At 38.8% G+C, this 18,778-nt stretch overlaps 2 protein-coding genes across 4 annotated transcripts; one reads left to right on the forward strand and one right to left on the reverse strand.

Annotated features, from left to right (window-relative positions):
- Positions 1-26: 26 nt before the first annotated feature.
- Positions 27-7,973, reverse strand: LOC148819428 (NAD-dependent protein deacetylase sirtuin-3-like). 3 transcript variants are annotated; one of them, XM_088934803.1, is made up of 8 exons: positions 7,752-7,973; positions 7,074-7,185; positions 6,275-6,448; positions 5,630-5,862; positions 5,260-5,360; positions 4,553-4,714; positions 2,859-3,071; positions 27-809 (listed from the first exon to the last, which is right to left on the reverse strand). In XM_088934803.1, exons 1-8 carry the CDS (start codon positions 7,840-7,842, stop codon positions 780-782), a joined length of 1,116 nt encoding a protein of 371 aa, XP_088790929.1. In that variant the 5' UTR covers positions 7,843-7,973; the 3' UTR covers positions 27-779. The 3 variants fall into 3 exon arrangements, 2 of the variants coding, with proteins under 2 accessions (XP_088790929.1, XP_088790930.1); XR_016094311.1 differs by having other exon boundaries at positions 161-809; positions 4,490-4,714; XM_088934804.1 differs by lacking the exon at positions 27-809 and having other exon boundaries at positions 2,995-3,071; positions 4,514-4,714.
- A 442-nt stretch (positions 7,974-8,415) lies between these two features.
- Positions 8,416-18,314, forward strand: psmd13 (proteasome 26S subunit, non-ATPase 13). The gene is made up of 13 exons (XM_088934802.1): positions 8,416-8,643; positions 10,462-10,540; positions 10,810-10,844; positions 11,066-11,121; positions 11,732-11,775; positions 12,114-12,200; positions 12,595-12,766; positions 13,524-13,603; positions 13,848-13,973; positions 14,330-14,392; positions 14,818-14,898; positions 15,825-15,941; positions 16,986-18,314. The coding sequence occupies exons 1-13, from the start codon at positions 8,543-8,545 to the stop codon at positions 17,079-17,081; spliced, it is 1,137 nt and encodes a 378-aa protein (XP_088790928.1). The 5' UTR covers positions 8,416-8,542; the 3' UTR covers positions 17,082-18,314.
- The last annotated feature ends 464 nt before the right edge of the window (positions 18,315-18,778 follow it).

Consider the following 18,778-nt stretch of genomic DNA (forward strand, 5'->3'; position numbering starts at 1 on the left):
TCAAAAATGAAAATACAAAAGTATTAAGTAAAAGGCATTAGTACTTCATTTTTTTGGCAAAGCTCACTGAAAGACAAATTATTATTAGCTCAGTTCCTATTTTTTTCTAGTTTCTAAGGTTTTTCAACTAGCATCAAAAACAGAATATGAATGAAAACAATTCAGCTACAGGCCTTTCCATTTAATCTAATTATGCTACCTATAACAAAAGAAATAGGAAGGACATTATAATGAACCAACCAATGAGGACTATTAACATACTATATTGTATGTTAAAAACATTGTAGTACTTGAAACAAGGTGATAACACCATTTTGTGAGACGTTACACATCTTAAATGAGGTTTGTCCAGGATCAAATCTGATTAGAACTACATATTGGACATTAAAACTATTATTTTGATATATAAAATAAAACATACAGGAGCTCTATGAAATCAACATGCCCCCATTTGTAACTTCAGAATAGGAGTGTAATACAAATGACAAATGTCCACAACTATATTTACTGTAGCTATACCAGATTATGATTGTGCAAATACAGTATAATTATGTGCAAAATTCCCTCTGTGCCGAAGTACCTGATACTAATGGTTTCAGCCCGAAGGACTAGCTCCAGCACCAAAGGAATCACTTTGTTCTCTCCATTTGTAGAAGTGTTTTCTCAATGATCATACAGATTGAGGGGGTAAAAATCATGTCAAGTACAAACACGCTGAGTCCGGTTTAAACTCCTTTCTTCCACAGCTGGCACATTCATGGGGAAGAACTTGAGCTTCTTCATTTCTCCTTCTTCTTACCCATCTGCAGCTGTAAAACACACACAGTAGGCTCAGCTGGTGCCATTGAACCTCCTCCTGGTAATTATTGTCAGCTATGAGATTTGTGCTGAGGTTAAGCAACAAGAAAACAGAACAGTGATCTCTGGAGCTTACAGACCCCATTAAAATCATGTCTCTGCTTTTCCAAATTAATTCTGGAGTTAAAAGGTAGATTGGGAGCTCCCATCCTCAATCAATAAAATTTCTCCTGTGTTGCACACTTAAACTCTATGGTCCCGATATCACCACTCCAACTTTGGGATGTCATAAGTCATCTGTAAACGGCATTCCTCAGACAGCAGGATACAATAGGCTGATATTTCAATCAAAATTGCCCCCCAGGATTTCTGAGATGTCTGAGATACAACACCCTTGACCCTTGCAGCTGGTCAAAGAGAGCTTTCTCACCCCCCCAGTCAAGGCAGCGCTGAAGGGCTCAGGACTCCAAACCTGAGGGTCACAAGTTCAAAACCTGGCTGGGATGTTGCTGTTGTACCCTTGAGAAAAGTACTGTGCTCAGATTGCTCCAGTGGTTGCTTTGCTGTATGAATAAGTCTCCAGCTTGTCTAGTTGCTATACTTCAGCAATGTGAACTGTCCTAAACCACAAGATCATGATAAGCACACATCATCCCAGGTATCTCTAATCAAAGGAAACTGCTAAAACTGTAGTTTGGTAGTCTTAAAGGCCATGGTTTTCTACTGTTGGATCTTGCATCTTTGCATCATTCATTTCTCATAAGCCTCATAACCCATACTGCTGAAGATGTTTAAACTCCACTGAACACAACAGGAATAACAAAGAATTGTTTCTCCTGTAGAGGCTGACATACAACATGCACTGCCACTAGATTAACATTGACTACTTTAGTCATCAAGAGATTTCTAGTGTTTTCTGTATTTCCAAAAAGTCTTCACTCATGCATAATTCTGTTAATGTAATACCCAGTTATGTATTAATTAATCCTTGCAATACATTCACTGCATCTCAACAGAATTTATTCATGAAGACCTTTTCTGAGCCCAGTATGATACTGAACACTTTCCATGTCTCCTCCTAATCCTGCTGCTAAACTAAACTCACCCAAGGCTTCACCCACAGGAATTAATTACTAAAAAATTATAAACTATTTAAGAACCTATATATTCAGCCACAGAGTCATAAGAGGTGGCAATGCACTACGGAAAAGGACAGGTTACCACAATGTATTTAATGAGTTGTCATAAGATGCAATATATCATATTTAAATGTATGTACTGTTCTTGGATGTAAAGATAAATTGTAAAATTAAATGCACTACATATTACATGAAGTATACTCAAAGGCTTGGAACTCATACTTAAACATATATACACCCAGCTGCCTTGAAATTAGTCTCTAGCCTTTAGTTTGGTTGTTTGCCGTCATTGCTATTCAAAAGAAAAAATGTGATAAAACAGAATAGGTGAAATGCACTGTTAATATAGGCATGACTGCTTAAATTAATGTGAAAAAATGTAAAGTACAAAATGGACATGCAAAGTTGGAAAATGACATGGCCCAGTCTCAGACTAATGTTGTACTGTAGCTCTGAGTAAAAATCTTACTGAGTCACTAGAGATTCCTTGTATTAGAAATTTGCCACAAATAAGAGAAACATACACCAGGACTATCATTCTCTCCTTGTAAGTTAACCTGCTATTCCACTTTCTTCCTCTCATAATCACTGGCTGAGATGAACCGAAGGAATAATAGAGTCTAAAGTTTAGCAAACCATTTTGCTAAGAACTAAGCCCTCCGTTAAGAAGCTGAACTTTGGCAGCAAATTGCTATTCCAGTAGGACAATGATCTTAAGGTCACATCCAATTCTACAACAGGATGACTAAAAAGGAGAGAATATCAAAACAAAGACAAGAATCGTAAATGTTTTAACCAAGTTGATCTGTAAATGTAACACTTCACAATTGATTTTACCAATGATAATACAGTGTTTCATTTTCCCTTTAAACTGTGAAATGTGGCCCTCACATTCAGGAGCTCATTACACTAAAGCCATACCTTTTCGGTTTCCACGGCAATGAGCTTATTCAGTTCTTCTCCCCAGCCCAGGGTGTCCACGAACTTCTGCACCCCTGTAATCACGTCTCCCTGCTCCACCACATCGTTCGGCCTGGGGGAAGGGTAGGCAAAGGGCCCCACCAAGTCTCTGTTGATGAGAACTCGAGGCACTGAGCTCCGCACCGCACCCGCCAAACTGGCAAAGGGCTCCACCTGCACAGGCAAGGAAGAATTCACAATAAGTGGCACCAAAGGAACGCTGGGAATTTTTTAAAAACAAATGGTCAAGTAACAGGAAGGCCAATGTTCCATCCATTTTCTAATTGCTTTATCCAATTCAGGGAGCCAGAGCCTATTCCGGGAAGCAACAGCAGAACAGCAGGATACGCCCTAGACAGGAAAACGTTCCATCGCAGGGCGCAACAGACACAAACACAGGCACGCGCACACTCACACCAGCGCCAATTTTTCCAGAAGCCAATTAACCTACCAGCATATCACTGGACTGCAGAACGAAATCTGGGCACCCAAGGAACCCCACAATACCAGAGTGAAAACACACAAACTCCATACAGAGAGCACCTCAGGTCTGAAACTGAACCCAGGGCCCAGCACTGCGAGGCAGCCATGTAAACCACCCACAAATATTCCAGCATTTCTGATCATTACAAAGCTTATTATACCAATTTCCTTCACATTTTAAACAAAATGTAATATGAATATAAAAATATTAATATTAATATATAATAATATTAATAAAAATAAATATCTGCTATTAATATGCTATTAAATTAAATATGCTAATATTTTTCCCCGTCCTTCATTTTTCTTAACAGTATACAGTATTCATTTTAGTAGCCTTGGCAAGTCACATTAATGACTAAATTAAATTGAATGCTGGCACTAATTTAAGATGAAAGAGGAAGCCCTTATAATGGCTTAAATAAAGGATGGGATTTTAAGTTTTTATCTGACTGGTCAAGTCTCCAACATGGAGAGATAGCTCAGTATAACATCAATAATTCTGTACAAGTGTTGCTGTTTGATGGAACAGAAACTGTTTTACCAGCCAGTTCTCAGCAACCCATACAGTGTATCTGTCCTCTCCACACACTGCTGGAAGTGTGAGAACAGCATTCAGAAAAGGTCAATCTCTAGTCATTCAGCCTGTAATTATTCTAAACTTCCTCTCATTTGTGTTATCTCTTTCTGACAAGGGTGTCTTGTTAATTTCATGCAGATTGAATCCATTGACTTTTACTGTAAAACAGAAAAGATGTCAGTCTCTGCCTTTTCAGACAGTTTCTAAATATTCATCTTAATTTTCTCAACACGGATACACTTCTGATATTGAACCAGAACGTTGCCCAGTTAAAGTCTATCAACAGAGTGCACGGCGTAAATACTTCAAGGCCAATATAAGAGATGTAATTATAAATATTAATTTTATTTCGAAATATTAAAAGATTTTTACCTTAGAAAATACTCTTGCAATCTTAACAGGTAGTTTACTTTTTATACAAAGGAGCGGATTTTACATTATCCCCTGAAAAACATGTTTCTCCAATACATAAGCAGCGTTTGAAATAGATTCGGTTTATAAATTACATGGTTAAATTGCTTTTGCTCACCTAGATATGAAATAGTTCCCGTACCTAATCTAGGCCCGAGCCTCGACTGTGTCTGCCCCTCACCTCCAGTGAGGTTCCCATGACGATGAGCAGATCGGCCATAGGGAAGTCAGTAAGGTACAGAAAGAACTGCTGTGGGAGCTCCTCCCCGAAGAACACAATGTCAGGCTTCAGAACTCCTTTACAGCTAGGGCATTCTGGGATTTTACTCTCCAATATTTCCGCCTGACAGAGAGAAGACAAGAAAAAAAGCAGAAAGACAAATAACAAAACTAAAGAGGAGGCCAAAATGATTGATTTCAGAAGCAAAGCACACACCACAATGACAGGTTTGTGGTGTGTAGGCTACTAATGCTAGCAACAACATTTCTTTTGAGAGAGATTTTATTTACAGTTTAGCGTGAACAAAAGCTAAATGGCTGAACCGTTCATAGATTCTCGGAACCATGTGAAATCACTTGTAAAGCCACGAGCAGCAAACACAGTACTATGCATCATCACCTCACCTCTATTTCCCCCCAATATTTCTATACAAGCAAGATGCCTGTGCTGGGAGGATCACAAATCAACTTTTGTCATATGCATCTTGCCAATAAACAGGGTTTAAGAGAAAGTCTTCCATGCTTTCAGCCTTGAGCGTACTGTTACCCGACTCTGACAGAGCCTCTCTTCAGCCCTTTTTGACCGGGACAAGACTAGCCCTTCAATCTAATCTGCCACTGCCAGGCCAGCCACATGCCAGGGGGACGGCACCGCGGCACATCACCCACTCTGAGGGCCTCCCCGGGGTACGACGTCCGGCACACAGTGCAGGTGGCAGTTGCAAAGGTCCCGTGTGCTTCCACTAGTTTGCTGGAAGGAATACCTGCCACTGGAGAAAAAGAACAAGAGCAAGACCCCATCACAATCTGTCAACAGACCGACGATGGAAAACCTGAAATGGGCATTCTTGTTTTACAGGACAGATTATAAGATGCCCACAAAAGTGTTGCATTGTAGCATTTTCAGTATATTTCTCTTTCTTTAAACACTACTGGTTGACACTTGCCTCTGCCCTCTTTGTCACAGCTGTCTGAAACACTGTATTTGTAGTGGTCAGCCCTCATCAGGCGGAAAACCAAGAGTTCAGCAAATACTCACTTCTCTCTAATCCATCTATGTTCTGGGTGTACATTCTGTGAAGGAGCCCCTTGTCATGCAGGAGCCTGATGAAGAAGTGAGTCAGGTTGGGAAGATAATTGCCTGGATAGAGCTCTTTGGCCAGGGCAAAGAATGGCTTTGGGTTGTGGTGAAAATAGTTGATCTCAAATATGGCTTCAGCGTAAGGCAGATCATACTGCTGAAGGTTATCATACAGGCCACTTCCAGGTGATCTGTGAAGAAAGTAATAACACACTGAATAACACAAATAAGATATGCATACAGAGCAGTATAAATACCAAAGCTGCCAACTGCTCAAGAAGTGCTCAATTCTACACTTCATCTCAACATTAACAGTGACATAAATCACAATCCAATTAGACATTTATTCATTGTTAAAAAAACTGCAGCTTAATGGATCTTTTCATGAAACATAAATAAAAGAAAGCATCTTTTTTATTCAGTTTGCGTTTCTTGGTGTCTGTGGGTCAAGAATCTCAACAGTCACTACATAATTATACATGTACAATATTGCAACAGTCTAACCCTACTTTAACCTTGACAAAGCCACTCCTGTGGCATCAGACCAATAGATACCCAGTCAGATGCGGGTTGACTACAGTGTGCAAATTCCAGTTAGACTACCTGAAATCTGGGATTCCGCTAGGCGTGCTTATGCCAGCCCCAGCCATGACCACGATCCTCTTGTACTCCTGGTCTCGGATGAACTTCGCAATGTCCTGCAATGTCTGCTGCTTCCGGCTGCCTCCCCTTCCTCCAGACAGCCCTCTTGTGAGGCAGTGGGTGGAATAACATCTCCTGAGAACCAAGACAGGGGGCTCGGACAGAGGGAGAGGACTCGACGTACTCGCATCACGTAAAGAAAGAAATGTTTTGTACCGTATGGAGACAAATTCCAATATCCAAAGACAAAGCACGAGAAACACATCAAGACAGATACACAATTGAGCTTTTTGGTTTGGTTCTTATTTCTTGAGTCGCCTTAGATTGGATTTCAGCAGTAAAACATTCCCAGTAGGTCGCTGCGTCAGCATGCGTAGGCTGCAAAGGAACAGGTAGAAGTTTATTCCATGCTGAGAAGAGACACAACAAGCACCTGGAACACTGTGTCTTTTTGGTTTCAGCATGGAATAAACCTTCACCTGTTCCTTTGCAAAACATTCCTAGCCTATACTTTATAATAACCTGCAATGCAAATATTTCTCAATACTCCTTATAATTACACACACCAATTCCCCAGGTGTACTGCAAAAATGCCTTTAGCCTTAGCTAGTCCCATTCTACATACTGTACTTTTTGCATTCTTATTATAAAATGTTTTGGTATTAGAGTGGAGCTGATGGTGGTATTCATACTGCTTCTACCGGACAGTTAGGTTAGCAGAGCGGACAGCGGCAGGGGTGACCAATACCACCGTACTCACCGACTACACCATGCTGCCTGGAGCTGAAAACCGACACAGCCTTGGTGCCAGAAACAGCCTGTCTTCTTTGGTGTGACATCAGCCAGTCTCTTAGACTTTGGACCATGAAGCACTGAAACAGAAAGCGAGGAGGCGGCATAGCCTTTAAACGTTAAAGTATTTGGTTGAATTTCCTACTGAGACACACTCATCCATAGATGCAGACAGGCACTGAAGGCATTCATTAAGCAAGAAATCCAATTAGTTTAATTTGATAACCCAAAGTTCGGCCAAATAAATTTGTATTAGATGTCCCTATATATGCGGACTTTATGAATACATACTGTAGCACGAATCGAGCGGGCAGAGAGCGCGTCTTGATCTAGCTAAAACCAAAGCAATCATTTTTGTTATTTCCTTATTGTGTCATTATTTTGGGGTGATCTGTAATTTGACGTATGTGTGGAAGGCAGCCCTACCGTTGAAAAATTGCGCATTTCACTCTTTTTTTTTTAGAAGTGGCATGAATGTAATTTAGATTGACATTCGGGACATTTAATATGTGTTCAGCTACGTAACTGCAAACTGTGTTTTCCAACGAAACAATACGACAGGAAAACGAAAACCATTACAAACATAACGACACAAGACGTTTACGTCTGACACTGCAACAGTGTTAAGAAATAAAATAACCTTTACCTTCAGACGAGGTTATTCCAAATATTCTTAAACTATGGGCTATTTTGTTAGGGACTAAGAATCTACATAGCTCCTTCAATGAGGACGTCATTTCTAGTCAAATTAGCAGAACCTCAGAAATTAATGGCATAAATTAAGAGCTTTACATTGATAGATTCGTTGTTTAAGTGCTAACCGGATACTCTTTTAAATAGTGTGTAAATTAAAACGTCCTAATACAAGTCTTTTCGCAAATTACAGCTGCTTGCATGACCTCTTGACGAAATCATAACCTTTACCGTAAAACTGATACACCTCAGAATTAGATAGACCTAAGAATTATGCATTACATTTGAGTCTTTTGATATTGATTCTTTACTAGGTACGTAAAAGAGATACGTGTTTTTTTTTATTACAAAAATATCTTTTGTGCATATTTTATGTTATTTTCTCCCTTTGTAGAACAGGAATGTTATTTACAACGACCATATAGATAGATACGAAGAAAGAATCGTCAAACCGTACCATAAATCAGACAATAGAGAAAATATCCATGAGAAAGCCAGGATTACATTTTCGAATATGTGTTTCAGTGTTTGTTTTAGGTAGTTTGTTGCTAACTTCACTAAATAAACTGACTGAAGTCAGTGAGGTGGACAGCTGCCCGTCCATTAGAAGGACTACGGTAACAATGGCGGTCGGGTCAATTCCCGGCTTGCTTTGCAGAAGCAGTGTGTATGTTTGGAGGGGTCAGGACTCTTCTTGTCGGACGTTTTCACAGTTTGTAACATTGTTACGATTCGACTGTAGCAATGAAGGATGTCATCGGGTACCTCAAACAGCAGCAGAGCAGGAGCTCCACTCCTGAACTGGCCACAGAGTGGCACACGCTGGAAGAGCTGCACAACAAGAAGTAAGAGAAATTAAAATGCACTGATCCAGTCTTTCGTTAGACATGCGCTGAGTCATGTAGCAGAAACCGGTAGAAAGAGCTCATCAGAACAGGCCCTTCGCTTGAGAGTGCAGTGTGAAAATGGGATTTTAAACTGAAATAAAAATTCATTCTGAATAAAGTGTTACCTCTTATTGCAGTCCACAGTAATGAATCAGAATCGCGGTGAAAGTGTAGCGATACACAAGGGTTTTCCTTGGACTGTACCTTGAGACTTTAGTACGATGATAATGAATCTTCTATAGCTACACTTTTCACTTAGCGACTGTTTAAGATTTAGGTACAGTGTTTTATTAAAATTGTTGATTAAACTACACAGTTTAGTTAGTAAGTAAACCGTTGAAATAGTGTTCGCACGTTTTAAAAACATTAGCAAAGAGAATAAAGGATATTGTAGCAGAGCCACATTCTTAATTACTACAACAATAAAGGGACTCTAAAGACTGAAGATATCCCCTATGATCTCAGAATCCGTTAATAGAAGATGACAAAATGGTAAAGGTCCATTCATTTTCATTCTGCTCGTCTCATGAATAATTGGTGTCTGGTGGTATTTTCCAACTTGTATTTAAGGAAATGAGGGACGGTTTTTAAAGACCCCTAGACAGGCTATTTCACAGCAACATCTATTTAGAAAATGGTGAACAAAACAACTGTACAGCCCTGTGAGTCTTCTGCTGCAAAAAAAATGGTGGGTTAAAAGATAGAGACCTACTGTAGCTCTTTTAAATGTACGTTGGCTAGCTTGCAAAAACGATACTTGATACCACCAAAGTGAGATCTGTATTAATAAATTAACAATATAGATTCGGGCATAGCCTGCAAACTATATTTGTAGATACAAAAAAATTATAGGAAGTGACATGACACCAAAACAGCAGCAAGAGACTAATACTACATAGACAAAAGTGATGAGTTCTGGTGACAGCTTGAAGATGAAGTTTAACATTTAGAGGTGCAACGGCAATGAGATTTGTGCAGGCAAAAACACACTCTGCATATCGCATGGGAGATTTTGAACTAGAAAAAGCTGTGTTTGGAAGAGATAGTATAGCAGTTGTCTGTCCTTTCCAAGATGATACAGAGAAGGCATAAAAAAAGCAAACAGTATTCTTTCTGTATATCCAAAATGTGCTCATTGTCTGCAATTCCACTACTTAGAATATTGTGTTGTGGTACAGCGGATAGCTTTGTTGTGCTACCCTTATTGACATTTTATTAATCTTGTTATTTATTTTATTCTTTCCTTTGTTGTTCTGCTTAATCCTAACATTTTCTAAAAATAAAAAATATGAGCTGCTAGAAAGGTTTCCAGAATGGCATAAGACAGAGAATTGTCTTGTAGAGGCAGGCTACAACAAATTTTTTTGGGTACGGCTTCAGACTTAGTTGCCGAAGCAGGGCACGGCATCAAGTCTGGAAACTGAAACAACTTTCACTGATACTGGTGACTGTAAAGACAATTGATTGAACAATTAGTTCTGATGATGACAAACTGAGCACAGATGATAAGAAAACCAGATTACCTCTGTGCTTTTAGGGGAGCAGCCAGTCAAACATTATTTGCACTTTCACTCTGATCCGGTGAAGCTGGAGATGGCAAACTTTAGACTTCAAAGGTTTATTTCAGCTGCTTTAGAAATTTGCTTTCCTTCCCATGTCTTCAAGCTGGACATATGGATTTAATTGATCACTGTTCCTTAATAGAGGTGTGTTTGTGTTGCAGGTGATTACGGTACATGAGGTTCTAATCAGTTCTGTTTCTTTGGAAATGTCTAGGCTGTGGCACCAGCTGACACTCAAACTGACAGTGTTTGTGCAGAACCCTTGCTTTGCTGCTGGAGATGGCTTACTCAAGGTGAGATGCTACGTCAAGGACCAGCAATCTTTATTTCTAAAAACAAGTCGGTTCTTAAAGAACATTAATAGCTCTCTGTATTTCAGTGATTTCACTTATTTATTTCTTATTAAGAATAACAGGATTGAAACAGTTTAATGAAAGGTGATGTATAACTCAGTTTTTCTTCCATTCACAAAGCCACAAGTTGGATTTCCTGCCTCTGTGCTGTTGACTGTGACAGTCCTTAGTGTGAGTTCTGATACACCCCTGTCTTCTTTCCCTTACAGCTGTATGAGAATTTCATCAGTGACTTTGAACACAGGTAAGTCTTGCTTCATCTATTCCGAAGCAGTTAACAAATGACAGTCCATCTGTGTACTCTACAATGCAGAGTTTTATCCCCTTCGATATAAAGTGTGTAGAAAGCAAGCATCTCAAAAAGCAAAACCTTTAGAAAGGAACAAATATCGGATGGTACACTGTACAGAAATACAATGGATTTGTTTGTATTGGGACTGTTAATGTTGTTTATTTTCCTTTCAGAATCAATCCATTATCCCTTGTAGAAATTATTCTCCATGTGGCAAGACAAATGACAGGTAAGAACATAAGAAAGATCATTAGGATTCCACTAACATTCCAGGACTTAATAATTATTTTAATGTTCTGTTTATATTTCCCTATTTTCCTTTTTATACCTGACCAATTGTATTTATTTCCAACTGGTGCTTATGAACCCCATGTACTACACTGCATGGTAAGGATGAGAAATTGTTTACCTGTTGCAGTTATTCATCATTTGACAATCTGCAAGCTGCACATTGCTTTACAGGAGAGGTAGTATATCTCCACCTGTCATACGAGCTCATAGATGCCCAGCCAGTCCCAGGACTCAGTGTTGCATGGCAAGCCGAAGAACCTCTAGTAGCACTTGGTCAGTTGTGGATCAATATGTGGGGAATCCTGATTTAGAGGTAGCTAATACCCTAGTTGCTTTGAGCCAGCAACATCTGGAATCTAAGACTCATCCTGTATGAGCGCCTCTTCTCCTTGAACTACTGAAAAGACAGCACAATTTCTGTTAATAATTTTGGGGGCTTTTTTGAATCCCAGTTGTGCTCTTGAAAGCTAGAAGACGTTCCTGTGTCGTAGCTGCAAATTAAATGAAAGGATTCTGCCACTAAACACTTTTTTCTTTTTCCAATTAAGATCCCAATGTTGCCATTAGTTTCCTAGAGAAGACAAAGGAGAAGGTAAGAGCGAAGCTCTGAACCAGCTGTGATTTACAAATTTGCATCTGTTACATTCCAAATAACTAAAAGCATGACTAAAGACCTGTGTGCCATTTCTGTGATGTCCTCCTTATTCACAGGCCAATAGCGCTGCTGTTTTCTAAGTGCTACAGTGTGATAGGCTAAGTACTAAAGTGGCCTGTTCTTCCAGAGTTCTGAGGCTAGGTTTATGTATGGATACCAACAAAATTGGGCTAAGACAGGGGCTTTTACATAGTAGGATTTTCAACATAAATTCATAGACACCAGAACCCCATAAACAGAACCTCGTAATGTTTGCTCCATTATATTTGTTTCAGGTCAAAAGCAGTGATGAAGCTGTAATTCTCTGTAAGACAGCCATCGGAAGTCTGAAGCTGGAAATAAATGACCTTCCAGCGACAAAGGTAAAAAATCTTACATACAGTTAGTAATTCTGAATGCATTAAAAAAAACAACAACACTCCCATTACTGAAAAATAACCTGAGGTACAATATCCTTTCCCTGAGCATTTCAGTGTTTTTCTCACTGTATTTATGATATTTCAGTTCTTATTTGACTGTGTCAACTTTTTGAAAATAATCATAATTGTAGGAGTACAATTACTGGCACATTGTATGAGATTATTCTCTAGTTTAGTGAATTAAATACTATTTATGAATCCTGTTGGTTATACCTTTAAATTAATTGATTACTCATTCATTCTGACAAGTGATGTTCTAAGTAATTTAAGATGCAGGATTCCAATACTCTGTCAGTGTGTTTGTGTGTGTAACCATCCATATATGCTTTGTGTGTAGAAGTTAATCGAAGAGGTTGAAGAAATGCTGAATAACTTGCCTGGGGTGACATCAGTCCATGGGCGGTTTTATGATCTCTCCAGTAAATACTACCGCATCATAGGGAATCATGCATCCTACTACAAAGATGCTCTGCGCTACCTGGGCTGTGTAGATGCCAAGGACTTGCCAGGTAACATACAGCACCATGCACATTTTTTAGCATCTCTTGACAGAAAATGTAAATCTGAGCTTATGGCAGTAGCAAGTCTGTCATATAGGTGCAGTCATGCTATATAATATTGTGTGTGTCATCAGAAGTACCTGCAGGTAATATAATGAGGGAACTGTCAGATAATACATTTGTTTGAGAGATGGAGTGCTGTAGAATCTAGACCCTCTTTTGTTAAAGCCGTGAAGTAATATTTTGAACAAGCTTCACTTATAAAAATAAACACTACAGTAGACCAGAAAATGTAACTGTAATTTGGGACATTAATTACATGCTTTCCACAATAGTCTCCAGCTCCTCCCAGGACCCTGAGTTGGATAAAGCAATTAGAAATTGGATGAATGGTTAATTTGGGACATAACAAAAGACCTGTCATCACAAAATGTCTTAATTTCGGTTATATTCTCCAATTAAAATAGGATGTTTTATAGATTATCTTAAAATGTTTAAATATTTAATTGTGGATCCTTCAGAAAATGTGAAGTTGACAGGAAAAGAGGGTGTCATGACATATACTCTTATTGGAGGTAGAGTTGTGTCCAAGTCTTTATCTTCATGATTCTGCTGTGTAATGTATTGTGGTCTTGAGTACAAACTATGAAACTTCTAATACAGCATATTGTCCATGTTCCTGTCATGTTTCTAATTAGAATGTCATCCCTCAGCATCTTGCTTACTGTTCCAGTAAAATAACTGCGTGTTTGGTTTGGTCTTCCAGAGGCCGAGCAGCAGGAAAGAGCCTTCACCCTGGGGCTGGCTGGGCTCTTGGGAGAAGGGGTGTACAATTTTGGAGAGCTTGTAAGTTACAACTTGCCTGAAACACATAGAATTTGTAGCTAATGTTCATATTACTTAGGCTTGGTAAAGACAGGCAGCTCGCAAGGCCAGTTAATAGCCTTCAGAAACTGTTATTTAAATTAGTTGTTGAAGTGAAAGGGGCTAATCTTAAAAATCAGGCCTTTTTAAGAACATTTATATCTACACTGAAATTGTTTTGCTGGAGAAACTCTCAAATTGCTGGTAACTGTGTTGTCTTGTCCAGCTGATGCATCCAGTACTGGAGTCCCTGAGGAGCACAGACAAGCAGTGGTTGATAGACACGCTGTACGCTTTCAACAGTGGGAATGTTGAGAAGTTTCAGGGTTTCAAATCAGCGTGGGGACAGCAGGTGAGGGTCTTTGTACTATAACCCCCAGGCATGCTTTCAGCAAAAAACTAAAATATATATATATTACAACCACCCAGAAATACGTTTCCCCAATTAAAGAAGCTTTGGGTATGACGCTAATTGAACAAAACCACCAGACTGATCATCTGAAAGCCTTTGTCTGATTTGTTATAAAGTTTTTCTGGGACCCAGCCAGTGCCACTGGGGAAATCGAGGAAGATTTTTTTTCAACTGGTAGAGTAAGAAACCGAGATGAGAGAGTTCTTTCTCCTATTAAGAAACTGTGGGACAGGCAGTGGGCTGTACAATAGCTGCTTTCCTGACACGTTGGAAATGTAACTGTGGCTTGTTCACAGCCCGATCTTGCCGCCCAGGAGTCCAGGCTGATGAAGAAGATCCAGCTGCTGTGTGTAATGGAGGTAAGTTGTGATGGGGCTGGTTGTGAACCTTTGAAAGAGGGTGTGACAGCTGTGTTGGCTTTTCTCTGATCACCTCAGACGGTTAAGGCTTAAGGCTTAAGTTAAGGCTTAGAACGTTTTCCCTACATTTGAGTACTAAAAGTTTAGTTTTGCTTTCTGGAAGCAATTGGCATGTATTTCTAAAGAGAAATTGATATTGTCATGACACGGGTCCCTGAAATCAGTTGTGTGGAGAAGCAGTGTGAAGAAATGCAGTGGAAACAAAATACTTATACTAAAATAAGCATTCAAAGACTGTTTTTCTATATATACAATTAGGAAGAGTAATGTTTGTAAGACCTAAGTTAACATTTTAAAGTTGGTCTGTCCACATGGTGTTGTATAGCAGTGGTAGGAATGATGAGTGATGTTTGTTTTTCTTCTAGATGACTTTTACCCGTCCAGCCAATCACAGACAGCTGACATTTGAAGAAATTGCCCAGAGTGCCCAAATTCCACTTGATGAGGCAGGTTGCCTATTTTACACCCTGGACTATTTTTGAACGTCATGAAAATTCAGGAAACAAAAAGAAAAGACCTAAAAAAAACTTTTTTTTTCAGCAGTCTTTTAGAGTCATTGCAGTTTTACTCTGTAAGGGTATATACAGTATGAGAGCTAACATGAATTGTTCAGTCACTGTCAAGGTGTGCTTTTTCTTGAACTCTGCAGGAGAAGAAAGTTGACAGTTTGTTCTGTTTAATAGTTGTAAGTAGTACTTATAGGCAGTGGTAGACCTCATTAAAAATCCTATAAACATTTTGGATACAAGCAGCTTTCCTGTCTTTTTCAAAGGAGCAGATCTTAAACGCTGGAGAACTCTTTGGCAGTGGGACTTTAAATACATTCTTCCACCTTTTTCTCCAGCTCAATGTTGCTGATCTGCAGTGATCCAGTTACAGCTAGAGTTGTGTGACTATTTTTCATTATAAAGTTTTAACTATATAGTCAGAAGGCAGAGATGGACCACTCCAGTTCTTCAGAGCACAGTGATTTCTGTTAAATCACTTTCATCATAATTGCTGAATTAAGTTCATGTTATGGACAAGAAGTTACAGAACCTGTTTGTCTCAGGAAATCTAGGATGTAAGATGTCATTCTTCAAAAATAGGTTTTCCTTTTTCTTGGAAGCATCTAACTCTGTTTCTGCTCCAAGTAGGAATTCAGCAGCTTAATTGGTCAAACTGCCAAATTAGCTGGGTGGTTTTAATACTTCCATTCTTTTTGATAGCTTTACATGTGTGGGATATAATAAAAACATCTGTTCGATTGGATTTTAATTGTAATTGCAATTAATAGATTCTGAGCTCCTAGAAAAATGCAAATCATCTTGTCAAGTTTTTAGTTATTAAACTTGTTAAATTAACAGCTCTGGGTATATTTTTCCTTTCTCAGGTGGAGCTCCTTGTGATGAAAGCACTGTCCGTAGGGCTGATAAAAGGCAACATTGATGAGGTGGATCGGAGAGTTCACATGACCTGGGTGCAACCGAGAGTCCTGGACCTGCAACAGGTTAGAAAGGGCAAAAGTCTCACTTCTCCAGTGGCTCTGAGGGTGTGAGCATTTTCTCTCAGCAGTTCGTGGAGTTCAGTGTGTGCACTCTGTTATTCTTGTCTGTCAACTTACAAGGGTTACAGTAACAAAATGCAATACAATTATAAATAGAACAAAAATTAGGTCCTGCCTAGGTTACCTAATTTGCACAGTGCAAAATGCAGGTTCACAGGACAGTGTGCTGAAATACAGAACTAATATACGCAATGCGCATTGAATGGGAATCTCAGCAGCAAAACAACTCCACAAGGAGTAAGTAGGTTGTAGGTCTGAACAGAGTGATTTTAAAAAGGCACCAGAAGGCGTGACAACAGGTGCTTCCCTCATGAGAAGTCCAGGAAATGGGCAGGTACCGTTGAGCAGGGTACTTCACCCGGATTCTTCCAGTAAGCAATCCCCAGCAGTATATATGGGTGCAAATGTAAGAAGCTCTGGATTGAAGCACGAGACAAATTAGGTAGCAGCAAAGAATGATAACCACCAGGAATGGTCATAAACAACTTTCTTGCTGCAGCGAGAAATCAAAGACGATGAAAACCTTTATCAAGGTGTGAGTTCTATAACAATGATTGAACTGTTATTATTTATTAAATCAATGTTTCAAATGCACAAGAACAACAGGCTTGGTATTAAAAATGTTCCTGCTGGGATCAGTCTATCAATGAGATCACTTCCACTTTTCACACGATGAGATTATGGTATGTGTAGTTTTAAACTTTTTAGTTATTACCTGCATTCATTGAAAAATGTAGAATTGTGAATAAGATCAGTTTTGTGAGCAGTACTTTGATTTTATTAGCACTACTAGATCAGTATGCAAAAGCTTTGACCTGCAAAAATAATGATGAATATATTCACAGCAGTAGTCAACTTGTTACAACAAACCTTCATGAATCTTTTACAGCTACCATTATTAATAATAAAATAATTAGTAATGCAGAAGGGTAAAGTTGTCCCTACCGTCCAGGGACTGAGGACTCATGAGCTGTTGTGGTGTTTCAGATTAAAGGGATGAAAGATCGGCTGGACCTGTGGTGTGGAGATGTGAAGGACATGGCCATGCTGGTGGAGAGCCAGGCCCATGACATCTTGACATAAGGCAGCTAAGCATCCTGGGAAGATATTGTGTGTTGTCAATAACCTGCATCATGGCATCTTGGGGTGTTTTTTTAAAAAAAAAACTATATGGGAATTCTCTCATACAGTTTTTATGTTTTGGAATAGTGACTTTAAGTGATAAAGAACAGCAGCACTCAGTACCAGATAAAATAAGAGGACCTCTTCAAGGTTTGTTTTATATAATACTTTGGGTGCCATAATATGGCTTTGTTATTTTTAATTTTTAATGTGTTCCTTACAAAACCATCTTCTGGACCATACTCATTTTTTTTTTTGTTTTGCATTCTCAAGGAGAATTGATTTCCACAATAGTTTTATGTAATACTGTAATTTACCGAGGACAGCCATATCCTAAACCACCAAACTGCACAATGTAAATCATCACTTCCCTGTTTCATATTTGGGTTTGTGGAAAGAAACAAAAGCTGCATAAACTGTCAATTCACATCATGTAATATTATTGCTTTTTATACTGTACATGATCAAAGTATCACAGACAAAAACTAATACAGTGACTGAATTGATAATACTCAGAATTACTGGTGTTTAGACCCAATAAAATAAGCCCATTCAACCATGCCATTAATTTTATCTTCATAATTTTTTTGACTTTAAAAAAAATGAGTGGCACATCTGAATCGTCATGGAAGATGTTCTGCAGCAGTTGTGCTGAGCAGATTGGTTCATCATCATTTGCTGGGTTTTCATGGTCATCTTCCATTCATGTGTTGAAGAGCACCTTGTTCTCTCATGGGTTAATCAGGCTCTGCATGGCAGCCTGTCATCCCAGCTCCTGTTCCACGCAGTAGGGGCCACAGAAGAAAGCTACCAGCACAGTGATGACATGGCAGGAGAAAAAAATGAAAGAGTTTGTGCACTCCATTTTTAAACTTTTTTCACACACTAAAAATGAATGACCTTTGATCGAAAGATACATTTTTAAAATAGATCTTTCTTCTGTGCCGCAGGAGAAATTTTAATCTTTTTTTAAAGGTTTTAAAACATAAGACACAAACTTTACAGTCAGATGCTGGTCTTCTGAGCAAAGTCATTAGTGTTTTTTTTTCCTGCCAGGCTGGGCTGCATTATCCTGCCCATGCTCAGAGAGCACCCAATCTCTCTCTGCTCCGGGCTTTTTATTCACTGGAAAACAGTCTGTCGGTTTTAGAACACATTTTCAAAATCAAATAAAATGTATGCATGTTTTCCAAAGTCGTAGTAGTCTGTGTTATACTGTATGAAAGATGTTCAGATCTGTGAATGAGTACTATGGTTGGCCTGCAGATGCTACATTTTTTAGCTCTAAGCTATGAGAATTTTATATTGATAAATCAATAAAGCATCTAATAGCCAAATAACTTTTCAAATAACGTGAACGTTTACTCCACTCCTCAAGAATGTATGATGACTGATTTCTTTTTATTGAAGGGCATATACACTTATATGGAAAAATATTCTTGGCCTTGTTTTCAGAATTGAATTAGCAGACACCTTCAAATATGTCTGTAAAACCTACTGGACTTCAGGTTTTGTGAGTGCAGTGGGATTATATTAAAATCTAGAGAGCAGTAGTAAACCCCTTTATTTATTTTCTGTAAAAAAAAACTTTAGTATTAAAGAACATATAAATTGTAATTAGGTAATGGATTAGTTTTTTCTGTGTGAACATATTTAAC

This window comes from Atractosteus spatula, chromosome 16 (genome assembly GCF_055471065.1).
Source record: "Atractosteus spatula isolate fAtrSpa1 chromosome 16, fAtrSpa1.hap1, whole genome shotgun sequence".
In the NCBI taxonomy this organism is placed as follows: Eukaryota; Metazoa; Chordata; class Actinopteri; order Semionotiformes; family Lepisosteidae; genus Atractosteus; species Atractosteus spatula.